Raw genomic sequence first — 20,518 nt, 5'->3', positions numbered from 1 at the left:
CAAGTCTGACAACATCTGGAGGGCTTTGGCTTCCTTATCCCTGAGGTTTAACTGGGGTGCAACTCTTTTGGTCTCAGCTTCAGTTTCTGACATCTCCAGTATAAAGGCTCTCTGGTAGCAGGACTCGAAAGAACCCTCCCTAAATGCTGGGTGAGTCTCTGCCAGAGTAGACAACAGAGGGCTGGATGGACCAGTGGGCTGACCCAGTACAAACAAGCTACATATGTCCAAAATAGTGACATGCTTGGCAATGTGCAGTGTTCATATTGCAACTACAGGCACAATCCAGTGGGAAGATCTTTGACTCCTGCCCTGTTAACTGTATGGGAAGCCTCACTGAAATGAGTGGAAGTGGTACAAAAACACCAATGAGTGGGAAGACCAAGAAAATTTCACACTGGATTATTCCCTTTATTCTTTTGATTCTTATATACGTTTATTAAAAAGGAGCAGGCACCTTTGCTATTATTTCACTTTCAAATATAGAAGGAGAAAGCTTTCATCAACAGAGTCCTTGAACTCCTTTTGCCCACTTGATTTATGTTGATGAACAGTTAGAGGTATTTTGTAACATATTTTGTTAGATAGCATGCAAGATAATAGTTCATTTGAGGAGTTTGATGTCATGCAGATAACATGGAACTTCAAGCATTTCATCTCAAACTAATTGTTGACCAGTGTTGCTTTTTGTGCTCACAACAAGGCAGTTGATAGTTTGTTATAAGTGCAGATATTACTACATTTGCACAGGGTTTGAATGCTTTAAGATTATTGGGCATCTGGAAAGTACTGTTGCAGTCCCTGTGCTCAGTGCTTCCCAAGCGCCAAGCACAGGGCTTGTAAAGTGCTATACACAGCACTTCTGAATCACCCCCGAAGCACCTGACAATCAGCTGGTTGCCATGCACTTGGGAAGTTCTACGCAGTGGGCTTTGCATGCAGTGCCTGCAAAGTTCCTTTCAGCAAAACCCTACCCTTACCTATCCCACACCTGACATCATATATGACATCAGGTGTAGGGCAGGTGGGCATGGCTTGGCCAAAATGGCTTTGCAGGCCAAATTTGGCTCATGGGCCACAGGTTCCTCATCCCTGATGTACCTTGAGCCTCTTCCCTGAATGGTAAGGTGCGCTTTGTTCCCTCCTGCTCTTTGCCCAAGATAGTCTGGATGATAGGGGCTGAATTTAGAAATGTTTTCTCTTATAGGTTGGGAGATGTTGACCTGAAGTTCAACGGGGTGAGTCTTCCCCTGAAGGACCAGGTCCGCAGCCTTGGGGTGGTACTTGACTCCAGGCTGTCCATGGAGGCTCAGATTTCGGCAGTGAGCCGGGCAGCCTGGTATCAACTACACCTCATACAAAGGCTGAAACCCTACCTTCCTGCTCATCAGCTCCCACTGGTAATACATGCCCTGGTCACCTCTTGTTTGGATTACTGTAATGCGCTCTACGTGGGGTTACCCTTGAAAACGGTCCAGAAACTACAACTTATACAAAACGCGGCGGCTAGACTACTTACGAATAGTCGCCGCCGGGATCACATCACACCTGTGTTGTTCGATCTACACTGGCTCCCTGTTGTTTTCCGGGCCCAATTCAAGGTGTTGGTATTAACCTTTAAATCCCTATACGGTTTCGGCCCAGTTTATCTAAAGGAGCGCCTTCAACGCCACCAATTATGCCGCCCGACAAGATCAGCCACACAGGGCCTTCTCTCAATCCCGCCAACAAAAACAGCTAGATTGGCGGGAACTAGAGAGAGGGCTTTCTCAGTGGTGGCCCCCACCTTCTGGAACTCCCTCCCACAAGATCTACGGCACGCCTCTTCCCTTAATGTATTCCGTAAAGCCTTAAAGACCTGGCTCTTTCAACAGGCCTTCAGGATTTCCAGGGAGGGCTAAATGCTATGATTAAATGCCTCATGCCCTGCATTATTATTGCTTTTGCTGTCGCACTGTTCTATTTTGTATTTTGTATTATTGTATTGTGTTTTAATTTTTCACATGTAAGTCGCCTAGAGTGGCCATTGGTCAGATAGGCGACGCATAAATTAAATTTATTATTTATTATTATTATACCACAGCAAAACACTAGATGCACTTCTGCGTTATGGGTACAATCCCATGACACATCAATAATTGATAAGGAAATTTGAAGTGCAGCAATTTATCTAAGAGTAAACACGGCTGCCATAATCCCAGAAACTGGAGGTTATAAGAATAACTTTCCAAGAGCTAGAAAAATTGCCTACATTTTCTAAGGCTGAGATAGATATCTTGGTATTTTATGTCCACTTTGGCTTATTTGGATTCTTTAAAAGGGAGAATCTCGGCTTATAATATTTTAATGTTTTTTTTTAAAAAAGACTTCAGTCAGCTTATGCACAATGTATCAAGGACTTGGAAATAAAGAAAACTCAGATCCTAGTCTTGGAACAACAGCAGGAAAATCAACAGAAAGAGCTGAACCAGGTATTTTCCGATAGTTGCAAATCTTACTCTATGGGACACAATTAAAGCAATATTATGATCCAGGTTGCAGAAGCACATTGGAATTGTCCAGCTATGAGTTCAGAAATACGCTTTGTGTGCTAAATGTGGGTCACAAATATCTTCTCTAGCTTTATATCAGTTAATGCAGGTGCTCTAAGTGTACTTCCAGATGTGTACAATGCAGCAGTATCATTGCTGTTGTGCTTTAAAGGTGGAGATGGATTAGCAGCTCTGCTTCCAGATGTTTACAGATTTCTGTAGCCAAGTGGGCAGCTGACCTTTCCCCAACCACAAATGTGGGTGGGTGGGTGATTTTCATTAGGATCATGGTGTCCGTGTGTGTGGGAGGGTTAGATTTATGGTCCCTCCTTACTGCACTCCCACTCATGATTACATCCCCCAGCTGCAATTTAAGAAAAGGCAAAGGATATAAAGACAAGTGCTGTTTGGAAACAGAAGAGGTAAAGTTGATTCCTAGAAAGGAGAATGAAGGAAATGGCTACAGCAGTCCATACTATAATCGGCCAGAAAAGCTATGGAATAGCTGCACAATGAGCAATCTACACCTGGGGCAATTGCGAGCTGTTCATTGTGTTAAAAAAAATGATTTTCTGAGTGGGGCTGGGGGAGAGAGAAAACTGAACAGGGAAAATATGGAAGGAGCATGTCTTCATTGCAGCATACAGATACTAAGTAAAAGGTAAGTAAACAAAGCTTGGCTGTTCCATAATAAATGGCCAGTGTGAAAGCAGCCTAAATTGGTAGTTCTCAAGCTACCTATCCTCAGGGAACTAGAATTGCATCCATTTACTTGCCACGTATGTTGCAGAGTAAGTTGTAGCCTGTTTGAGAGCATGCTGTCAATTCCCAGTGCCTGCCAGCCAGGCCTGTCAGCCTCTGCCCATGTGATTCTAAAATATACCCACTGCTTATCAGCAGATGTCTACTGCATGGGAAGATAGCTAATGGTGGGCAAGGATGCTTGGCTGCTACAGGTGTGCTTGGCTGCTACAGGATTCAGGTAAATAAGGTGTGATGAAAATATGGTTAGGGTGACTATGTCTATAGTATTTGGCCTATAGAAATTACAACCTAAAGAGTTAAATTGTGAATTCTGAAGCTTGGAAACTTTCAGAAGCTGACACAGATTATAGTATCTCATCAGCACAGAAGCTGAAATGTGTATTCTTAAAAGTAGTTCAGAATAAATAGTCTGCATGAACTGAAACATAAGATATTCTGAATCACAAAATGAAGAATCCAGGTGCAATTAAATACTGCTGAAAGTTATTGATCTGAATACAATAATACAAGAAGACTGGTCTCTACCCCAAGGAAGTTACAACCTAAAATTCAACATAAGAGAAACAACAAAGTAAAGGTAGTGAAGGTGGGGCAAACAGGAATAGAGTTTTTGTCTATTTCAGTTACATGTGCTTAGGCTTGATTGTAGTCTTAGTTGCAGTAGGACATGGGAACTAGGAAGATGGGCAAAAGACTTCACAGCGTTCTGTTTTAGGCAGGAGTTCCTGCTGGAGGAGGAGTCTGGCCCAGGTAAGGCACAACTGGACCCTGGTTCCAGGGGAGCCAGATCCATACCAGGTCTGGTGAGCAGACTCTGGTCAGGCCAGGATCAAAGTCCAGAAAGGCAGATCAGTGGACTGGAATTGGGTTCTGATGTGCATAGTCAGACAAAGCAGAAATCCAGGTTTTGAATAAGCAGAGCAGAGAACTGTCCAGCATGACTGAGAGGTCCAAGTACATCCCTCTCTCTCTCTCCCTCTCAATCTCTCTCTCTCTCTCTCTCTCTCTCTCTCTCACTCACTCACACACTCTCTCTCTCTCTCTCTCTCTCTCTCTAAATGAGACTTCCACCCTTAAAGGTGAAATGAATGAGGCTTCCTCCCTTATAAAGGGGTCTTATTTGCTCTAGGGACTTTTAATTGTAATGACACAGAGGCTACTGTGGCATGGTGGCAGCTTCAGAGCAGGAGTCCAAAAATTACAGTACTGCCGCCTCAAACATAAGACAGGCTGAGCACACAGTCCTGAGCAGGTAGGGGTGTTGAGGCCTGTTTCCATAGTCAAATCTTCTTCCTGGCCTGAGAGAGTAACTCTGGCTAGCATCTCTTTTCCTGTGGAGCCCTGGTCCATGACACATGGAAAAAGTATACTTTGAGGAAGGGTTAAAGGAAAAGAGATTGGTTGCTGTAAACTGCCCAGAGAGCTTCGGCTATGGGGCAGTATACAAGTGCAATACAATTAATTAAATAAATGAATAAATAAAGAGATGGCATCATGCAGGTGGTCTGGGAGGCAGTTCCAACCAGAGTCTTTTGAGGGAACAGGAGATATTTGGATGACTGAGGGTGATGAAGCTGAACATATGAAGGTCATAGGCAGGGATGTATTAGGATCCAGGAGCAAAGAGATGGGGAGCCATGGAGGACTTTGAAGGTAATTAACTAATTACGTAATGGATGAGTTCTGTGACTGGTGGACTATATCATGTATGCAGGCGACTTGTCATAAAAGAACTGTAATTGTTCTGGTGTCCTGGAAAGCTAGTACTCGATAAGAAGATATCCAGCAAGCTGTTTTGTGTCTCCTATGTAAATCAATTGGAATTGGAGAAATTTTATGCAGAGGTACAGAAGGAAATTGATCACACACCAAAACAAGATGTGCTGATAATCATGGGGGACTAGAATGCAAAAGTAGGGAACAGAGAAGAACTAGGAATTGTGGGGAAATGGGGCTTAGGATATAGAAATGAAGCAGGAGAAAGACTTATTGAAATCTGTGAAGACAATAATTTGTTTCTTGCAAACACATTTTTTGAGCAACCGAAAAGACAACTGTACACGTGGACATCACCAGATGGTCAATATAGGAATCAAATTGATTATATAATGGGTAGCAGAAGATGGAGAAGTTCCATATTTTCTGCAAAAACAAGACCAGGAGCAGACTGCGGTACAGATCATGAACTGGTCATATCGAAAATCAGAGTAAAGCTAAAGAAGAAGAACAAAGCAATCATAATGCCAAATACAATTTAAATAACATCCCAGAAGAATATGAAAATCAAATAAGGAACAGATTTAAGGCTTTAAACTTAGCTGATAGAGAACCAGATCTATGGATTGAAGTCAGAGACATTATCAGGGAAGAATGCAAAAAGACAATACCTCTAGTTAAAAAGAGAGAAAGACCTCAATGGATGACTGAAGAAACTCTTCAAATGGTTAAAGAGAGAAGGAAAGCAAAAGAAGATAGAAACACAGTCAGAACCCTAAATGCAACAATACAGCGTCTAGTACGTAGGGACAAAGAGAATGACTACAATAGTTATTGTATAGAAACAGAAGAAGATAACAAAAAGGGAAGAACAAGAGCCCTATTCCAAACGATTAGAGAAATGAAAGGGAAATTTAAACCAAGAGTAGGGATGTTGAATAATCAACAGGGGAACACACTGATTGACCGAGATGAAATAAAAGGAAGATGGAAGCAATACACTGAAGAACTCTATAAAAGAGATGCAAGAATGACAGATTCATTCACGGAGGAACCCGTATGATGAAGAACCAGAAATTTTAGAATTTGAGGTGAAAGCTGCTCTTAAAATACTTGGAAGAACAAATCACCAGGAACAGATGGCATACCAACAGAGTTGCTACAAGCTACTGAGACTGAATCTGTCCAAATTTTGACAAAAATTTGTCAACAAATATGGAAAAGAAAACAATGGCCCACAGACAGGAAGCGTTCAATATACATTCCAATTCCAAAGAAAGGGCATCCAGGGAATGCAGTAATTATCAGACTATTGCCTTAATATCCCATGCAAGTAAAGTCATGCTCAGGATTCTACAACAAAGTTTCTTACCATATATGGAGCAAGAAATATGTTGGATAATGGAACGGACCAAGGAATTTCAGCAGAAAATCATCCTGTACTTTATAGATTACAGCAAAGCCTTTGACTGTGTAGATCATGAAAAAAACTGTTGAATGCTTTAAAAGAAATAGGGGTGCCACAGCATCCGATTGTCCTGATGCGCAACCTGTACTCCGGACAAGAGGCTACTGTAAGGACAGAATATGGAGAAACCAACTGGTTTCCAGTCGGAAAGGGTGTGAGACAGGTAGGGCTGGCTCTAAAGAGCAGCCAGGTGGGCACCTGGACGAGGGCTCCTGGGGCTACAGGGGCCCCTGCGCTCCCCTTCTGCCTTCCACGACAAGATTGGTGCCGTAGATTGCAGGACAGGTGCTTCCAAGCCGCCCGCCATTCCCCCACTTCACCTACCTTTCTCTCTGCTGTTTTTTGCGGCTGTGCACACTGCACACACAGGGTTGCCATCAATCAAGATGGCGGCTGAGGTTTTCCTAAAGGACTGAAGCCTCTGCTGCCATCTTGGTTGATGGCAGCAATGTGTATGTGTGGCACACATGCGTGCCATCAACCAAGATGGTGGCAGAAGCTTCAGTCCTTTAGGGAAACCTCAGCTGCCATCTTAATGGCAACCCTGTGCGCACAGTGCATGCAGCCAAAAAAACAGCAGGAGACAGGTGCATTTTATCACCCTGTTTGTTTAATCTATATGCAGATCATACAGAAAGCGGGATTGGACCAAGATGAAGGAGGTGTGAAAATTGGAGGGAGAAATATCAATAATTTAAGATATTCAGACGATACCATACTCTTAGCAGAAACCAGTAATGATTTGAAACGAATGCTGATGAAAGTTAAAGAGGAAAGCACAAAAGCAGGACTACAGCTGAACGTCAAAAAGAGTAAAGTAATGACAACAGAAGATTTATGTAACTTTACAGTTGACAATGAGGACATTGAATTTGTCAGGGATTATCAATGCCTCGGCACAGTCATTAACCAAAATGGAGACAATAGTCAAGAAATTAGAAGAAGACTAGGACAGGGGAGGGCAGCTATGAGAGAACTAGAAAAGGTCCCCAAATGCAAAGATGTATCACTGAACACTAAAGTCAGGATCATTCAGACCATGGTATTTCCGATCTCTATGTATGGATGTGAAAGTTGGACAGCGAAAAAATGGATAAGAGAAAAATCAACTAATTTGAAATGTGGTGTTGGAGAAGAGCTTTTCACTTACCATGGACTGTGAAAAAGACAAATAATTGGGTGTTAGAACAAATTAGACCAGAACTGCTAAAACGATGAAACTGAGGTTATCATGCTTTGGACACATAATGAGAAGACATGATTCACTAGAAAAGACAATTTTCCAGCAGAAAAACAGGAGGGAGTAGAAAAAGAGGAAGACCAAACGAGATGGATTGATACCATAAAGGAAGCCACAGACCTGAACTTACAAATCTGAACAGGGTGGTTCATGACAGATGCTCTTGGAGGTCACTGATTCATAGGGTCACCATAAGTTGTAATTGACTTGAGGGCACATAATAACAACAACAATGTAAATCAAAGACTGAGCCATGTCCACATCATGCATTTAAAGAATATGGCTTCCCCCAAAGAATCGTGGGAGCTGTATAATGTGTTAAGGGTGCTGGGGATGGTAGCTCTGTGAAGGGTAAACTGCAGTTCCCAGGATTTTTTGGGAGAAGCCATGTGTTTCAAATGTATAGTGTGGATGCAACCAAAGTGTTATCTGTCCCTTTTTTTGCATACAATAGAGGGATAGTAAAAAGGACTGAAGGTGGGAAATGCAAAGGATACCTATATATCGTTCCCCTTAATTTATCTGCCATTACTAATCTTCTCATTGAAGTACTCTGACAGTCTCCCAAGTAACCTAGCGACTACTCCAACCAAATGGTCAAGCATAGTGTAATGTGGAAGCTTAGCATAATGTGCAATTGTGAAAAAAATCTTCACAATCTGGTGAGGAGCCTGAAATCCTTTCTTTCAAAGCCAACCTTCATGTTACCTCTGCTATAAGGCTGCAATTACAGATCGCCTCCACCATGATTGTAGGTAGGGCTTGACAGCAAAACAGGCAGAGCTGCACCAAAGACCTGAAGTCGCACATGTATTCAATGGGCTTTTCAGTATTGCTTTCGCTTTTCATTCACACCCCACTCCTAATCAAGCTTTAAAGTAGGACTTCCTCTGCTCTTAGCAATTTAGAATTGCAACTTCAGTATGAGGCATGTGTCCAGTAACTCCTAATATTAGTGATAGTAAAGGTACAAATTGTATGTAACCATGAAATTGCAATAAAAAGATCAATATCACGGGGTTAGAAACCAAAATACATCATTTGACTGGCTCTTTTTATTTTAGCATCCAGAAGGGTTGTATCGTTCTAAGAAATAGAAGAATTTATTGGTATCTCACTATTTGTTATTGGCAGAAAACTTATGAAAACCCACAATCTCCTTTAGGATCTCAGGCAAGAGTATAATAGTACAGGAAATGTGACCTTCAAAGCTAATAGCATAGAACAACCCATTAAGCAATGCTAGTAGCAAACTTCTTTTCTTTGACAGCATTTTTTATAACACTGTATCAACATTGCCTTTATTTTTGTCATGTTTTCTCTTTACTGAGCTGCTAAAAGTTATTTCTTGTTGTACCCGGTACTCTTTAACTATTCACTTTACTTGCTTAGAGGGGGAGAGTAGACACCTGTTACTAGGTGCAATCCTGAGCTCAGAAAAGTTACTTTTTTGAACTACAACTCCTATCAGCCCAATCCAGTGGCCACGCTGGCTGGCGCTGATGGGAATTATAGTGCAAAAAAGTAACTTTTCCAAGCTCTGGTGCAATCTGCTTGTCCCACCAACCATTTTCATCCTGACCATTAATTTTATGAAACCGTGATGAGGAACCTCAGGCCAAGCATCGCCCTCCAGGCCTCTTCATCTGGCCCTTGAAACTCTCCCCAGACCATGTGCTTCATATCCCAAGTGTTTTTGCCTGGCTGGAATGCGTCCTTGAACTCTGATCATGCCTCTTGCTTGTCTGGATGGAGGACGAAGCATCAGGATGTGGAAACTAGCTCTCTGAACTTTCGGTCATTGCTCTACCACTTTTGCCTCTGGCCTCATCCTACACTGACATGTGGCTTTTCGGAGGTTACCCAGGAGGGAATGTGGCCCTCAGGCTGAAAAGGTTTCCCCACTCCTTTTATAAAATGTCACCGGTTAGTCCTTTGACTGACATTGATGGATAACTGGTCTTTACCTTCCTTGAGTTAATATTTCATTCTCCACATGTAGCATTTAAAAACAGAAAGAGAGATGGAAAGTGTACACTCTAAGCTGAAAAGTAGCAAAGCTGGTCTGAATCAGAAGGCATTTTAAATCTCTCTCTGAAGAAAATAAAAAAGAACACAAACTCTGGCAAAAGAAATGCAAGAAGACAATAAGGGATGCTAAAAAAGAATTTGAGGAGCACATTGCTAAGAACATAAAAACCAACAACAAAAAATTCTATAAATACATTCAAAGCAGGAGACCATCTAGGGAGACAATTGGACCCTTGGATGATAAGGGAGTCAAAGGTGTACTAAAGAACGATAAGGAGATTGCAGAGAAGCTAAATGAATTCTTTGCATCTGTCTTCACAGTGGAAGATATAGGGCAGATCCCTGAACCTGAACTAACATTTGCAGGAAGGGATTCTGAGGAACTAAGACAAATAGTGGTAACGAGAGAGGAAGTTCTAAGCTTAATGGACAATATAAAAACTGACAAATCACCGGGCCCGGATGGCATCCACCCGAGAGTTCTCAAAGAACTCAAAGGTGAAATTGCTGATCTGCTAACTAAAATATGTAACTTGTTTTCTATATGTAACTAAGTTTTATGTAACTAAGTCTATATGTAACTAAGTTTTCTAAAGAACTTGTCCCTCGGGTCCTCCTCCGTGCCTGAGGACTGGAAAGTGGCAAATGTAACGCCAATCTTCAAAAAGGGATCCAGAGGGGATCCCGGAAATTACAGGCCAGTTAGCTTAACTTCTGTCCCTGGAAAACTGGTAGAAAGTATGATTAAAGCTAGATTAACTAAGCACATAGAAGAACAAGCCTTGCTGAAGCAGAGCCAGCATGGCTTCTGCAAGGGAAAGTCCTGTCTCAGTAACCTATTAGAATTCTTTGAGAGTGTCAACAAGCATATAGATAGAGGTGATCCAGTGGACATAGTGTACTTAGACTTTCAAAAAGCGTTTGACAAGGTACCTCACCAAAGGCTTCTGAGGAAGCTTAGCAGTCATGCAATAAGAGGAGAGGTCCTCTTGTGGATAAGGAATTGGTTAAGAAGCAGAAAGCAGAGAGTAGGAATAAATGGACAGTTCTCCCAATGGAGGGCTGTAGAAAGTGGAGTCCCTCAAGGATCGGTATTGGGACCTGTACTTTTCAACTTGTTCATTAATGACCTAGAATTAGGAGTGAACAGTGAAGTGGCCAAGTTTGCTGACGACACTAAATTGTTCAGGGTTGTTAAAACAAAAAGGGATTGCGAAGAGCTCCAAAAAGATCTCTCCAAACTGAGTGAATGGGCGGAAAAATGGCAAATGCAATTCAATATAAACAAGTGTAAAATTATGCATATTGGAGCAAAAAATCTGAATTTCACATATACGCTCATGGGGTCTGAACTGGCGGTGACCGACCAGGAGAGAGACCTCGGGGTTGTGGTGGACAGCACGATGAAAATGTCAACCCAGTGTGCGGCAGCTGTGAAAAAGGCAAATTCCATGCTAGCAATAATTAGGAAAGGTATTGAAAATAAAACAGCCGATATCATAATGCCGTTGTATAAATCTATGGTGCGGCCGCATTTGGAATACTGTGTACAGTTCTGGTCGCCTCATCTCAGAAAGGATATTCTAGAGTTGGAAAAGGTTCAGAAGAGGGCAACCAGAATGATCAAGGGGATGGAGCGACTCCCTTAGGAGGAAAGGTTGCAGCATTTGGGGCTTTTTAGTTTAGAGAAAAGGCGGGTCAGAGGAGACATGATAGAAGTGTATAAAATTATGCATGGCATTGAGAAAGTGGATAGAGAAAAGTTCTTCTCCCTCTCTCATAATACTAGAACTCGTGGACATTCAAAGAAGCTGAATGTTGGAAGATTCAGGACAGACAAAAGGAAGTACTTCTTTACTCAGCGCATGGTTAAACTATGGAATTTGCTCCCACAAGATGCAGTAATGGCCACCAGCTTGGATGGCTTTAAAAGAAGATTAGACAAATTCATGGAGGACAGGGCTATCAATGGCTACTAGCCATGATGGCTGTGCTCTGCCACCCTAGTCAGAGGCAGCATGCTTCTGAAAACCAGTTGCCGGAAGCCTCAGGAGGGGAGAGTGTTCTTGCACTCGGGTCCTGCTTGCGGGCTTCCCCCAGGCACCTGGTTGGCCACTGTGAGAACAGGATGCTGGACTAGATGGGCCACTGGCCTGATCCAGCAGGCTCTTCTTATGTTCTTATGTTCTTATGTTCTCTCTGCTATCAATAATATGCCTGGAAGGGCTGGTGTACTGGAGAGCCCCCAAAGTCAGTGGTAGGTGAGAAATGATACAATCTGCAATGCTGACTTTCATTCTTTCCTTTTTTGGGGCCATATTTGCTTTAGATAAGAGACCGTCTTTATCGGGAAGAACAGTCCCATCGCTCTGAGGTGGAAAGAATGAGGACAGAAATCTCTGACCTGACAGAAGAGCTTCATCAGAAGGAGATTACTATAGCAACTATCATGGAGAAAGCTGCTCTACTGGAAAGGCAGTTACAAATGGAGTTAGAGATAAAAGAGAAAATGTTAGGAAAACAACAGGTATGCAAACAGAATAAAAAGTAGCACAGGTCATTTGGTCGTTACAGAGATTAGCACCTGTTGACGTCTAAGAAAGCTATTACCTCACAAAATATAGAGGGGGAAACAAGACTACAGCAGCAAGTAAGACAATTTGACACAACGCTAATCTTACCAAATCATACAGAACCAAATAATCAAGAGGTTATATTATTATAATACATGAAAGCTTTCCAACATTCCTGCCTGTGTCTCTTCCTACAATTGTGAAATTTCTTAGCTGTTTTTCCTAATAAGCATAACTTTTCTAAAGTTTTAAGATTTGGGCATGTACCTGTACACCTTGTTGTTTCAATTATGCTAATGAGCAGTTGTTAACAATGTTACAGTCTTTGAAGTGCAGCACTTGAAATTGCAAAGGGGAGGTAGCATGTTTGAATGCTCCCCATGCAAAGAAAAAAAGTATTCAGAGAAAGCTAGCACCTTAAGGGGAAGGTAAAAACCCTTTTCCCTGCCATGCTACTTTTCCATGTGGCAGGATATTTTTACACCATAAGAACATAAGAACATAAGAAGAGCCTGCTGGATCAGGCCAGTGGCCCATCTAGTCCAGCATCCTGTTCTGTGCTCTAAAGTGCAAAAAGTGCTATATTTGACACATTTGCTTTCATAAGCATGTGTGGAAGCTGCTTCAGCATAGTGTGAGCCCATGCTGCAGGAGCATGTGTGAAAACAGCATATCCATGTGGGCAGGGTCAATTGCATTATTCACACACCCTACAGTATGTGACCACACCATGCTGAAGCAACTGCAGTGCTGCTGGCAGTGTGTGTGTGTGTGCGTGCGTGTGCGTGTGTGTGTGTGAGAGAGAGAGAGAGAGAGAGCCCGTGAATCAGGTTACAATGAAAGGATGAGAAATCAAGGGCATACAGGACACAGGGCAATTGTTAAATTGCATATTGTAAATTCTTTATAATGTGGACTAGGATGCTTTGGGTAGTAACAACAGAATGGATGCTAATTCCGTCTGTCAAAAATTGCTTTCACTTTCCATTTCCACCCAGATTAGGACATTTTCTTGATTATGCTTTGGAATGCTTTGATTTGGATTCCTGCATTGAGTAGGGGGTTGGACTTGATGGCCTTATAGGCCCCTTCCAACTCTACTATTCTATGATTCTATGATTAGAAATCACAAAATGTCTAAGGCTGAAGGTATTACATGAATCTTTGCCACTTGATAATTTTTATGCTAATTACATCATGTTTTTTGTAGGGCTTTTTGGAAAATAACAGGTTTAGCAATAAGAATCTTGATCTTGCAACAAGAAATTAGTTTGTTAGAATTATGTACTCCAGAGAGGGATATGTTTAATTAACAATTGTTGAGCATTTCTAGGCCTCCATTTAAAGTTTTGGAAATGTCTGCTAAACTTCCCCCCACACCACCTTTAGCTACCATACTCTATGGTTCTATTTTGCAATCTGGGTAGTTCACATAAATTATCATTAATAGTAATAGTAACCATTTTTTATTTATGAAATTTATAATGTGCTACTGTCACATCCTGTAGGCATCTTATAATAAAATATTAAAAACAATCCAGTATAATACAGCCATTATTCAATAAACAGCAGAACAAGATAAACGGCTAAACCGGTTATCTGTATCCAGATAAGGGTGTAACTGGGCTACCAGCCTTAGCTGGTAAACAGCATTCCATGCTTTATTGGCTGGGACTGTTGAGGGCTGGAGTCCAACAGTTTCTACCTCTCTGATGACAAATCAAGAAAAACCAAGATGGTGGAACAACCACCATCAAATGGCCATTATAGTGCCTATGTTGAGATGTGAAGGCCGAGGAGGAAAAAAATGGGAAAAAATCAGGGAAAAAACTGGTCTTTTTCCCCCCTGAAAAAGCAGGAAAAATCCGTCCCTTCCCCCTGATTTTTTCCAGGTCTTCACATCTCTACTCCTAACTCATCAATGCTTCCTAGGGCCATTTTTATCTATTATGAAACTATCCAAGTCAATGTGCTGTCTCTGAAATAAACTACTTGGGGATTCTCATGACCATTTGAAATGGAATATTTTATCCTAAACTAACTAGATGTTTTACTGGGCCAACCTATGCTGTCGCTTTTCAACCTACAGGAGAAATGCAGACTCAAAATATTCCACTTGTCCTTAAAAACCAGTAATAGAGCTTTGGACAGCATGCTGGCTTTCATGTTTTTATCTGCCATGTGATAAAAGCCCCACTGATCAGATTAAGTGGAAGAACCTACAAAAATGTTTTATCTGAAGAGCTGTTTTTGTTAAGGAATGCAAAAATGCACAAGCCCATTATGAGAAAGAATTCAGATTTGAAGCAAATGGGATCAAGGCTATAATCCTAAACATACTTTCTAGACTCTAGAGAGTTTCTGTCAAACTCAGAGGGGTTTACCTCTGAGTAAACATGTTTAGTATTGCATTGTAAATCATCTTATTTTCCAGTTTAAGTGTATGGTGGATTAGGCTGTTATACAAAATGCTTGATGTTCAGGTCCAGCATTTTCCTGCAGTTGAATGGTAATGGAGTAGGTGAGAATTCAAGCTATTTTCTCTTTTAACTCCCACTGAGGTGTGTGATAAGTTCATTGCCTTGCAAAATAAATACATAAATATGTCTCATGCGTATTTTATATCCTATCATATGAAAAACCCTCTCCCCTTGTATTGCCTAGTGGCACAGCAAATGTGTGCTTTAACTGGCATGGCTTTCCCGCCCACCCAAGAATTTTGAATCATAGTTTGTTGAAGGTGCGGAGGATTCTTTGTTAGATAGCCCTGCCCCTCCCCTTCTCAGTTCCAAGGGTCCTATAGGAAAAGGGTCTCAGTGTATGATCGGAAGGCACATGAGGCCACCACTTTGTTGAATCTAAACATGTCTGGGCCTGGTCAGTGCCTTGACTGGCGGCCATCAGGGAACCATAAGTACACTGCCTCTGGTTCATCACAGAAGTAGATATCTCTCTCTAGACAGGAAGGGTTGGAGCCAGTAGTGGACAGCATGGTGGGCCCAGCCAGCCTCCTGGCTGATGGGTTGCTACTGCTTACCAATAGGGATGAGATGGTGGGTAGGTTGGCGCAGTGCAAACATACCAACAGAGCCAATCCAGCTATCAATGCGTTTGCACAACTACCTCCCCACTCCTACTCCCACTCCTGGTAAGCAGCAGCAACTCACCTGCCAGGAGGTCAGGTTTATCACCAACTGCTACTGGTTGGTGCAGATAAAGCACTGGGAATCAAAGACTAACATGCTCCCTTCTAGCATCTAAGAAACTCTACTACTGCACTTCTGTGAACAATTTTTCATTACTTTTCCTCTCTGCTGTGACCACAGACTAGGAAAAAACTTCACATTCCCTTGCATTAAAAGTAAGGGAGTTGTGAGCCACACTGCTTTTCAGATAGATACACCTACTTCAGCTCTATGCCACAGATGGAGGAACTACATGGCACACAGCACCATTTGTGGGAGTTATTGGAGGGAAGTATTTTTTATATGCACATCCCCAAGGTGAGGGTATGCACTGGTATAGAACGGCGTCGTTCTCATGTAGGAGGGGATTATTTGACAGGTTATGGGTGTGGCACACGAGCCCATTAGTCCTGCAGAGATGTGAACAATCTGTTTTTCTTGTATGCTTGTCAGTGCTGCTTTGCAAGAAGGGTATGAGTATTTAACAAGTGTGTGTGAGTTGTAATATTGTTGATTATGATATGGATTTGGATATGACTGGTTGGTGGAGATATTACCAGGTAGTAAATGTTATAGTGGTTGTGTGAATAGATGCTGAGAGTGACATTATGTGAATGGTTGTGTGACTAGTATGTTTCATGTTGGTTGGGAGTTGTATCACTCTGCCTAGAAATTTTCTCTGATGGTTCTTACGGATTTTGTGTATTTATGTATTTGGATTTTTCTTAATGGAAATAATCTGACACTGTGCTTATTGTATATTTAAGTATTTGGATAAATGAAGTAAATAAATCAAACACGTGTGTGAAAAGTGTTAACCTGGCACAACATTAGCACCAGGCGGGCCTCACTCAGGAAAGCATTCCTCAGGATTGGGGTCAGGACCAAAAAGGTCCTCTCCTTTGTTGCCAGTCTCTGAGCCTCTCTCACAGAAAAAAGCCTCAGATGACACCCATAAAGTCCAGGTAGATTGTTGTTGGGAGAGGCAGTCAATCACATATTATGGTCTCAAGCCATACATGGCTTTATTTTATTCCTTACTGACTTTTAAAGCCAGAAAACCCTTGGGAGTGATCCAGCCAAACAAATTGTTTTTTTTTAAAGGCCCATTGGTTTTGATGGAAGACAAAAGCATGTGCCTAAGTTTGCCCTATCTCAATCCGTGGGATCACATCTCCTGTTTACTTAATAAGCAGCCTCCAAAATATTTAACTTAGCATTGGTCTTGCTTTTTAGTCGGCACTATAACAAGTTTAAAAGGTATTTTTTTCTCTTTGACACTAGTATATTGTAATTTTATACATATAGATTTTAAAAGAATAATGTAGTTATGACTTCAGCATTTTTCTACAGTTTTCCTTTGAAAACATGACTTGAGGGAACATTGTAATGAAAATATTTACAACTCTGGCAGCTAAGGATCTCTTTTGTGCCTCTTTAAGACTTCTAAGGCAAGCAATTCAAATATGTTGAGTGATTTAAAAAAAATGAAAACACAGTTTGCAGGGTCCATTGAGCAATTGTAATATGAAGGGCTTTGTGTTACATAGGCTATTATCCTTTCTACCCATTTGTCTTGTTTGCTGTTTCTAGAGGCAATTCTACTGGGTTTATCATTTACAATAAATGCTGTATGATTACATATGGTAAATAAGTAGTAAAAATGTTGCCTTGTGCGTGTTTCTTTGTTGAATTATATGAATTCAGTTATGATGAAGTTGTAAATAAACTGATTTCCCCCCCAAAAAAATCCTTCAACAGACGATAGATTTGTCTAAGAAAGAACACAAGACCTGTTCAGATTCCACCGATATGCTGGAGCACGGGAGTGAGAGGTTACACAATGAACTTGCTGAATTGTCAAAGGACACAGAAATACCTTTCCCAGTAAACCCCATTACGTACTTTGGAACAAATCGTGCCAACCAGACACCAGTGAAAATGGAAGAGAAGGAAGAAAGGTAGGTGCATGACTGTGCACAAATAACTACAGTTTGTCTCTTCACAGCTATTTTTTCTGATGTCTTCATGGAGAGTGGAAGAGATTTGTTCTGTGACTGACATAAGAAGTGCCTTGCTGCTGGCTACAACCAAATGGTCAGCCTGGCCAATATTCTGTTTCCAATGCATCTAGTTTACAAGCAGGGGGATAAAAGCAACAGCCTTCTGCTCTTGCTTGATGCCAGCGTATGATGTCAGGTCTTTTTGGGTTCCTGTGTAGTTGAGGAGGATAGTAACATTTGTTTATCTATCCAAACGCTGGGGCGCTCATCAATACTTCTTATCAGGAAGCAAAGCCACTAACAGGAGTTCCCAAACTGTGGCCCACGGACCACCAATGGTCCACGAGCTCCATTCAGGTGGTCCATGAAGAACACCTATAGTATGGAATTCAATTTTTCATATAAAATACAATATAATATAAGAAATAAAAGAAGCAATAAGATACAATTAAAAATCATACAGCATCTAGCATAGCACCTTCTAATTGCTACAACGGGCAGAAAAATCATTAAGTAATCCACCAAGTGGACCATGGGGAAAACAGTTTGGGAACCATCACACTATCCTATATAGTCACAGCTGCATTACTTTAATTTGGACAAACTGAAATAAAATGGTTGATTTCCCTAATGTCCTAATGATTTACCATTGATTTCTAACCATTTATTATTGCCTAAAGTTTTGTTTTTGTTTTTTTGGAGCCGTAACACTTGCTGCATGAATATTGTTGCGCGCCTCCCCATTCTCCGAGCTGTGAGATTTCCGGGGTCCCTCCCCTCATCCATGGTTTGGTTTCCTTTGGGAAGAAGGTCAACGGAGACTGCAGTGTCTTTATGAAATATGGTTTATTTATTTACACACATTCCAACCTGAGCTTAGGATGGAGGGGATTCAAGGCATCAGCAGTCCAATATCCAGCTTTTCCATCTGTATTACAGGAGGCACCCCAAATGCCATGGTGCAGAGAGCCAGTCTCTCTGTCTGCCTCTAGTCACCAGCCTTTCTCTAGACACAACTAAAAACACAAATCTTTCCTAGGCTCCAGGAGGGGAGGGTGGAGGCTCTCCTGAAGAGTTTCAATGACAAAAGGATCTTCCTGGCTCATTCATCAGTTGCTGGGCACCTAATAGGCCCATTAACTACCTGGCCACTCTATTTGTTTAACAAAAGAAATTCATCTGGCTAGCAGAGCCAGCCCCAAGGCACAGGATTCCAAATCAGAGGCTGGAAAGGGGACTCATAGGAATCATCCATTCCAAGCCCTCCCCAAATCATAATATTTTCTCCTTTCTTGGTTATTTATGTATTTTATTATTAAAGTATTTATAATCTGCACATTCATAAAAGTATGTCAAGGTGGTTGCTGAAGGACTGGGGCCAAGTATCTCAAATTGTCAAAAGGTTACAGAATGGCATTGTCTGGTTTGGGCATCTGCACATAAAGGAGATAGACAATAACATGTTTCGCACACCCCAAATTCCAGGTTGATCAAAAACCAGTATTTGGCATCTCAACTACAGTGGGTGAAACAACTAACATATTTGAAGTTGTCTTCCTTTGTGATTTAATATGAGAACTGCAACTCTCTCTAAGGGCTCTCTGAATGTTCTCAGGCTGCTATTTAGCTGTGGCTGCAGGGCAGGCCACAGAATACGTACGATGACTTCAAGCACGGCCACAGGTCAGTGGCATTGTGGCATCAAAAGCTAACCGGAGTCACAAAGATTTCAACTTATACGTAAACTAGCATTCCACCCCCACTCCCAGTTCCTTACGGTGATGCTGCCAAGTGGTGTGGGTGAGGTTATGAAATCTACATGCTGTGTTACAAACTCTAGAACTGGTTTCTGTGGCAGCTGCTACAAAATCTCTGTGTGAACTTTTCTTTCTTTCTTTGTTAAAAAGTAATGTCTCCAGCCCTCAGTTTTTGTTAAATGCTTAATAAAGGTCATGGAAAGGCTGAAGATTCCAGTGGTTAACAAATGTAGCTCTTACGCTCGCTAAAGGTCTTGGCTCCTCCCATTGTCCTGAGAGCCTTCCCTTCTACCTCTAATGCCATTGCCCATCAATTTGTGTTTCTATTTTGAAACAGTTAACAAATGGAATCGGCTCCAACCTCTATATAAATCAAACACGTTTTGTCATTTAAAACAAAGAGTACACTGTTGCTTTGTGATAGGATTTTTGGGCTTACTGATTAGGTTTTCCCCTGGGCCCACAAAACCCTGGAATTGTGCCTGCTACCTTGCAGGAAGCCACCTTGATATAACATAAGCACGTGGCACAAGAGGGCTGCCAATGTTTAGTCTGGCTGCAGACTCTCGTGTTGCATCAAATGCTGCTCTGGGGCGTCCTGTGACCTGCAGGGATGGTTTTGCAAGGGGCATATGAGACTGCAGTGGGAAAGGGGCCAGGGGAAGCATCAGTAAGTGCTGCCCCCAACCCCTAAAAGGAATGTTCCCATTCAGGCATTCAGATAGCCTTGTAGCCCTTTTTTTTAGGGGGGGAGCTTCAGGGGTGGAGAAATGATATCTCCCCCGGGCTATCCCTGCTATGCTATATAGTACTGTAATACATGGCTGCCAACCCCAAACCATGGCACGTATTTCCCTCAACTTTAATCCCCCCCTTCCAGATACCCACTATAAGGGATAAATTCCCTCTCCTCCCCCCTCCTTTCATCCCCCCCAAGTGTCACTCTAGCAGTCCATATTTCAGCTACTCTCAGCTTCATTGATAGACTCACATTGTCTGTCTGATGTCTGGTTCCTTTAGGGTAGAAACACACTCACTGTTCTCCCGGTTTGAGTGCATCCCCACCTCTCTCTTCTGAAAATGGGGCCACACAATGCTAGTCAAACCCTGCCCCTTTTTACTGTAAAACCTGGTGGGAGCAGCTTGAGTGCATTTTTTAAAATTCAGCTTCAAAGAGATGCCACAACTGATCAGCACATCAACCTGTTCCCCCTCCAGGTGTGGCTAATGGAAACTCTTCGCTGTAGGC

The 20,518-nt window shown here is 41.9% G+C and overlaps 1 protein-coding gene across 5 annotated transcripts in view; it reads left to right on the top strand.

The window, feature by feature from the left end:
* Window positions 1-20,518, top strand: part of DEUP1 (deuterosome assembly protein 1) — a 99,451-nt gene that overhangs the window by 58,162 nt on the left and 20,771 nt on the right. For 4 of the 5 annotated variants that reach the window (XM_061628846.1, XM_061628848.1, XM_061628850.1 and 1 more), the window contains 3 exons: window positions 2,366-2,471; window positions 12,081-12,278; window positions 17,271-17,470. In XM_061628846.1, the coding sequence (XP_061484830.1) occupies window positions 2,366-2,471; window positions 12,081-12,278; window positions 17,271-17,470 (504 nt within the window). The remainder of the gene's footprint in view (window positions 1-2,365; window positions 2,472-12,080; window positions 12,279-17,270; window positions 17,471-20,518) is intronic. The other variant, XM_061628849.1, reaches the window with a different exon arrangement.

The sequence above is a fragment of the Rhineura floridana genome, chromosome 5 (assembly GCF_030035675.1).
Source record: "Rhineura floridana isolate rRhiFlo1 chromosome 5, rRhiFlo1.hap2, whole genome shotgun sequence".
Taxonomy (NCBI): Eukaryota; Metazoa; Chordata; class Lepidosauria; order Squamata; family Rhineuridae; genus Rhineura; species Rhineura floridana.
Note: the sequence above shows the minus strand (reverse complement) of the source record. Positions and strands in the feature narration are given on the sequence as shown.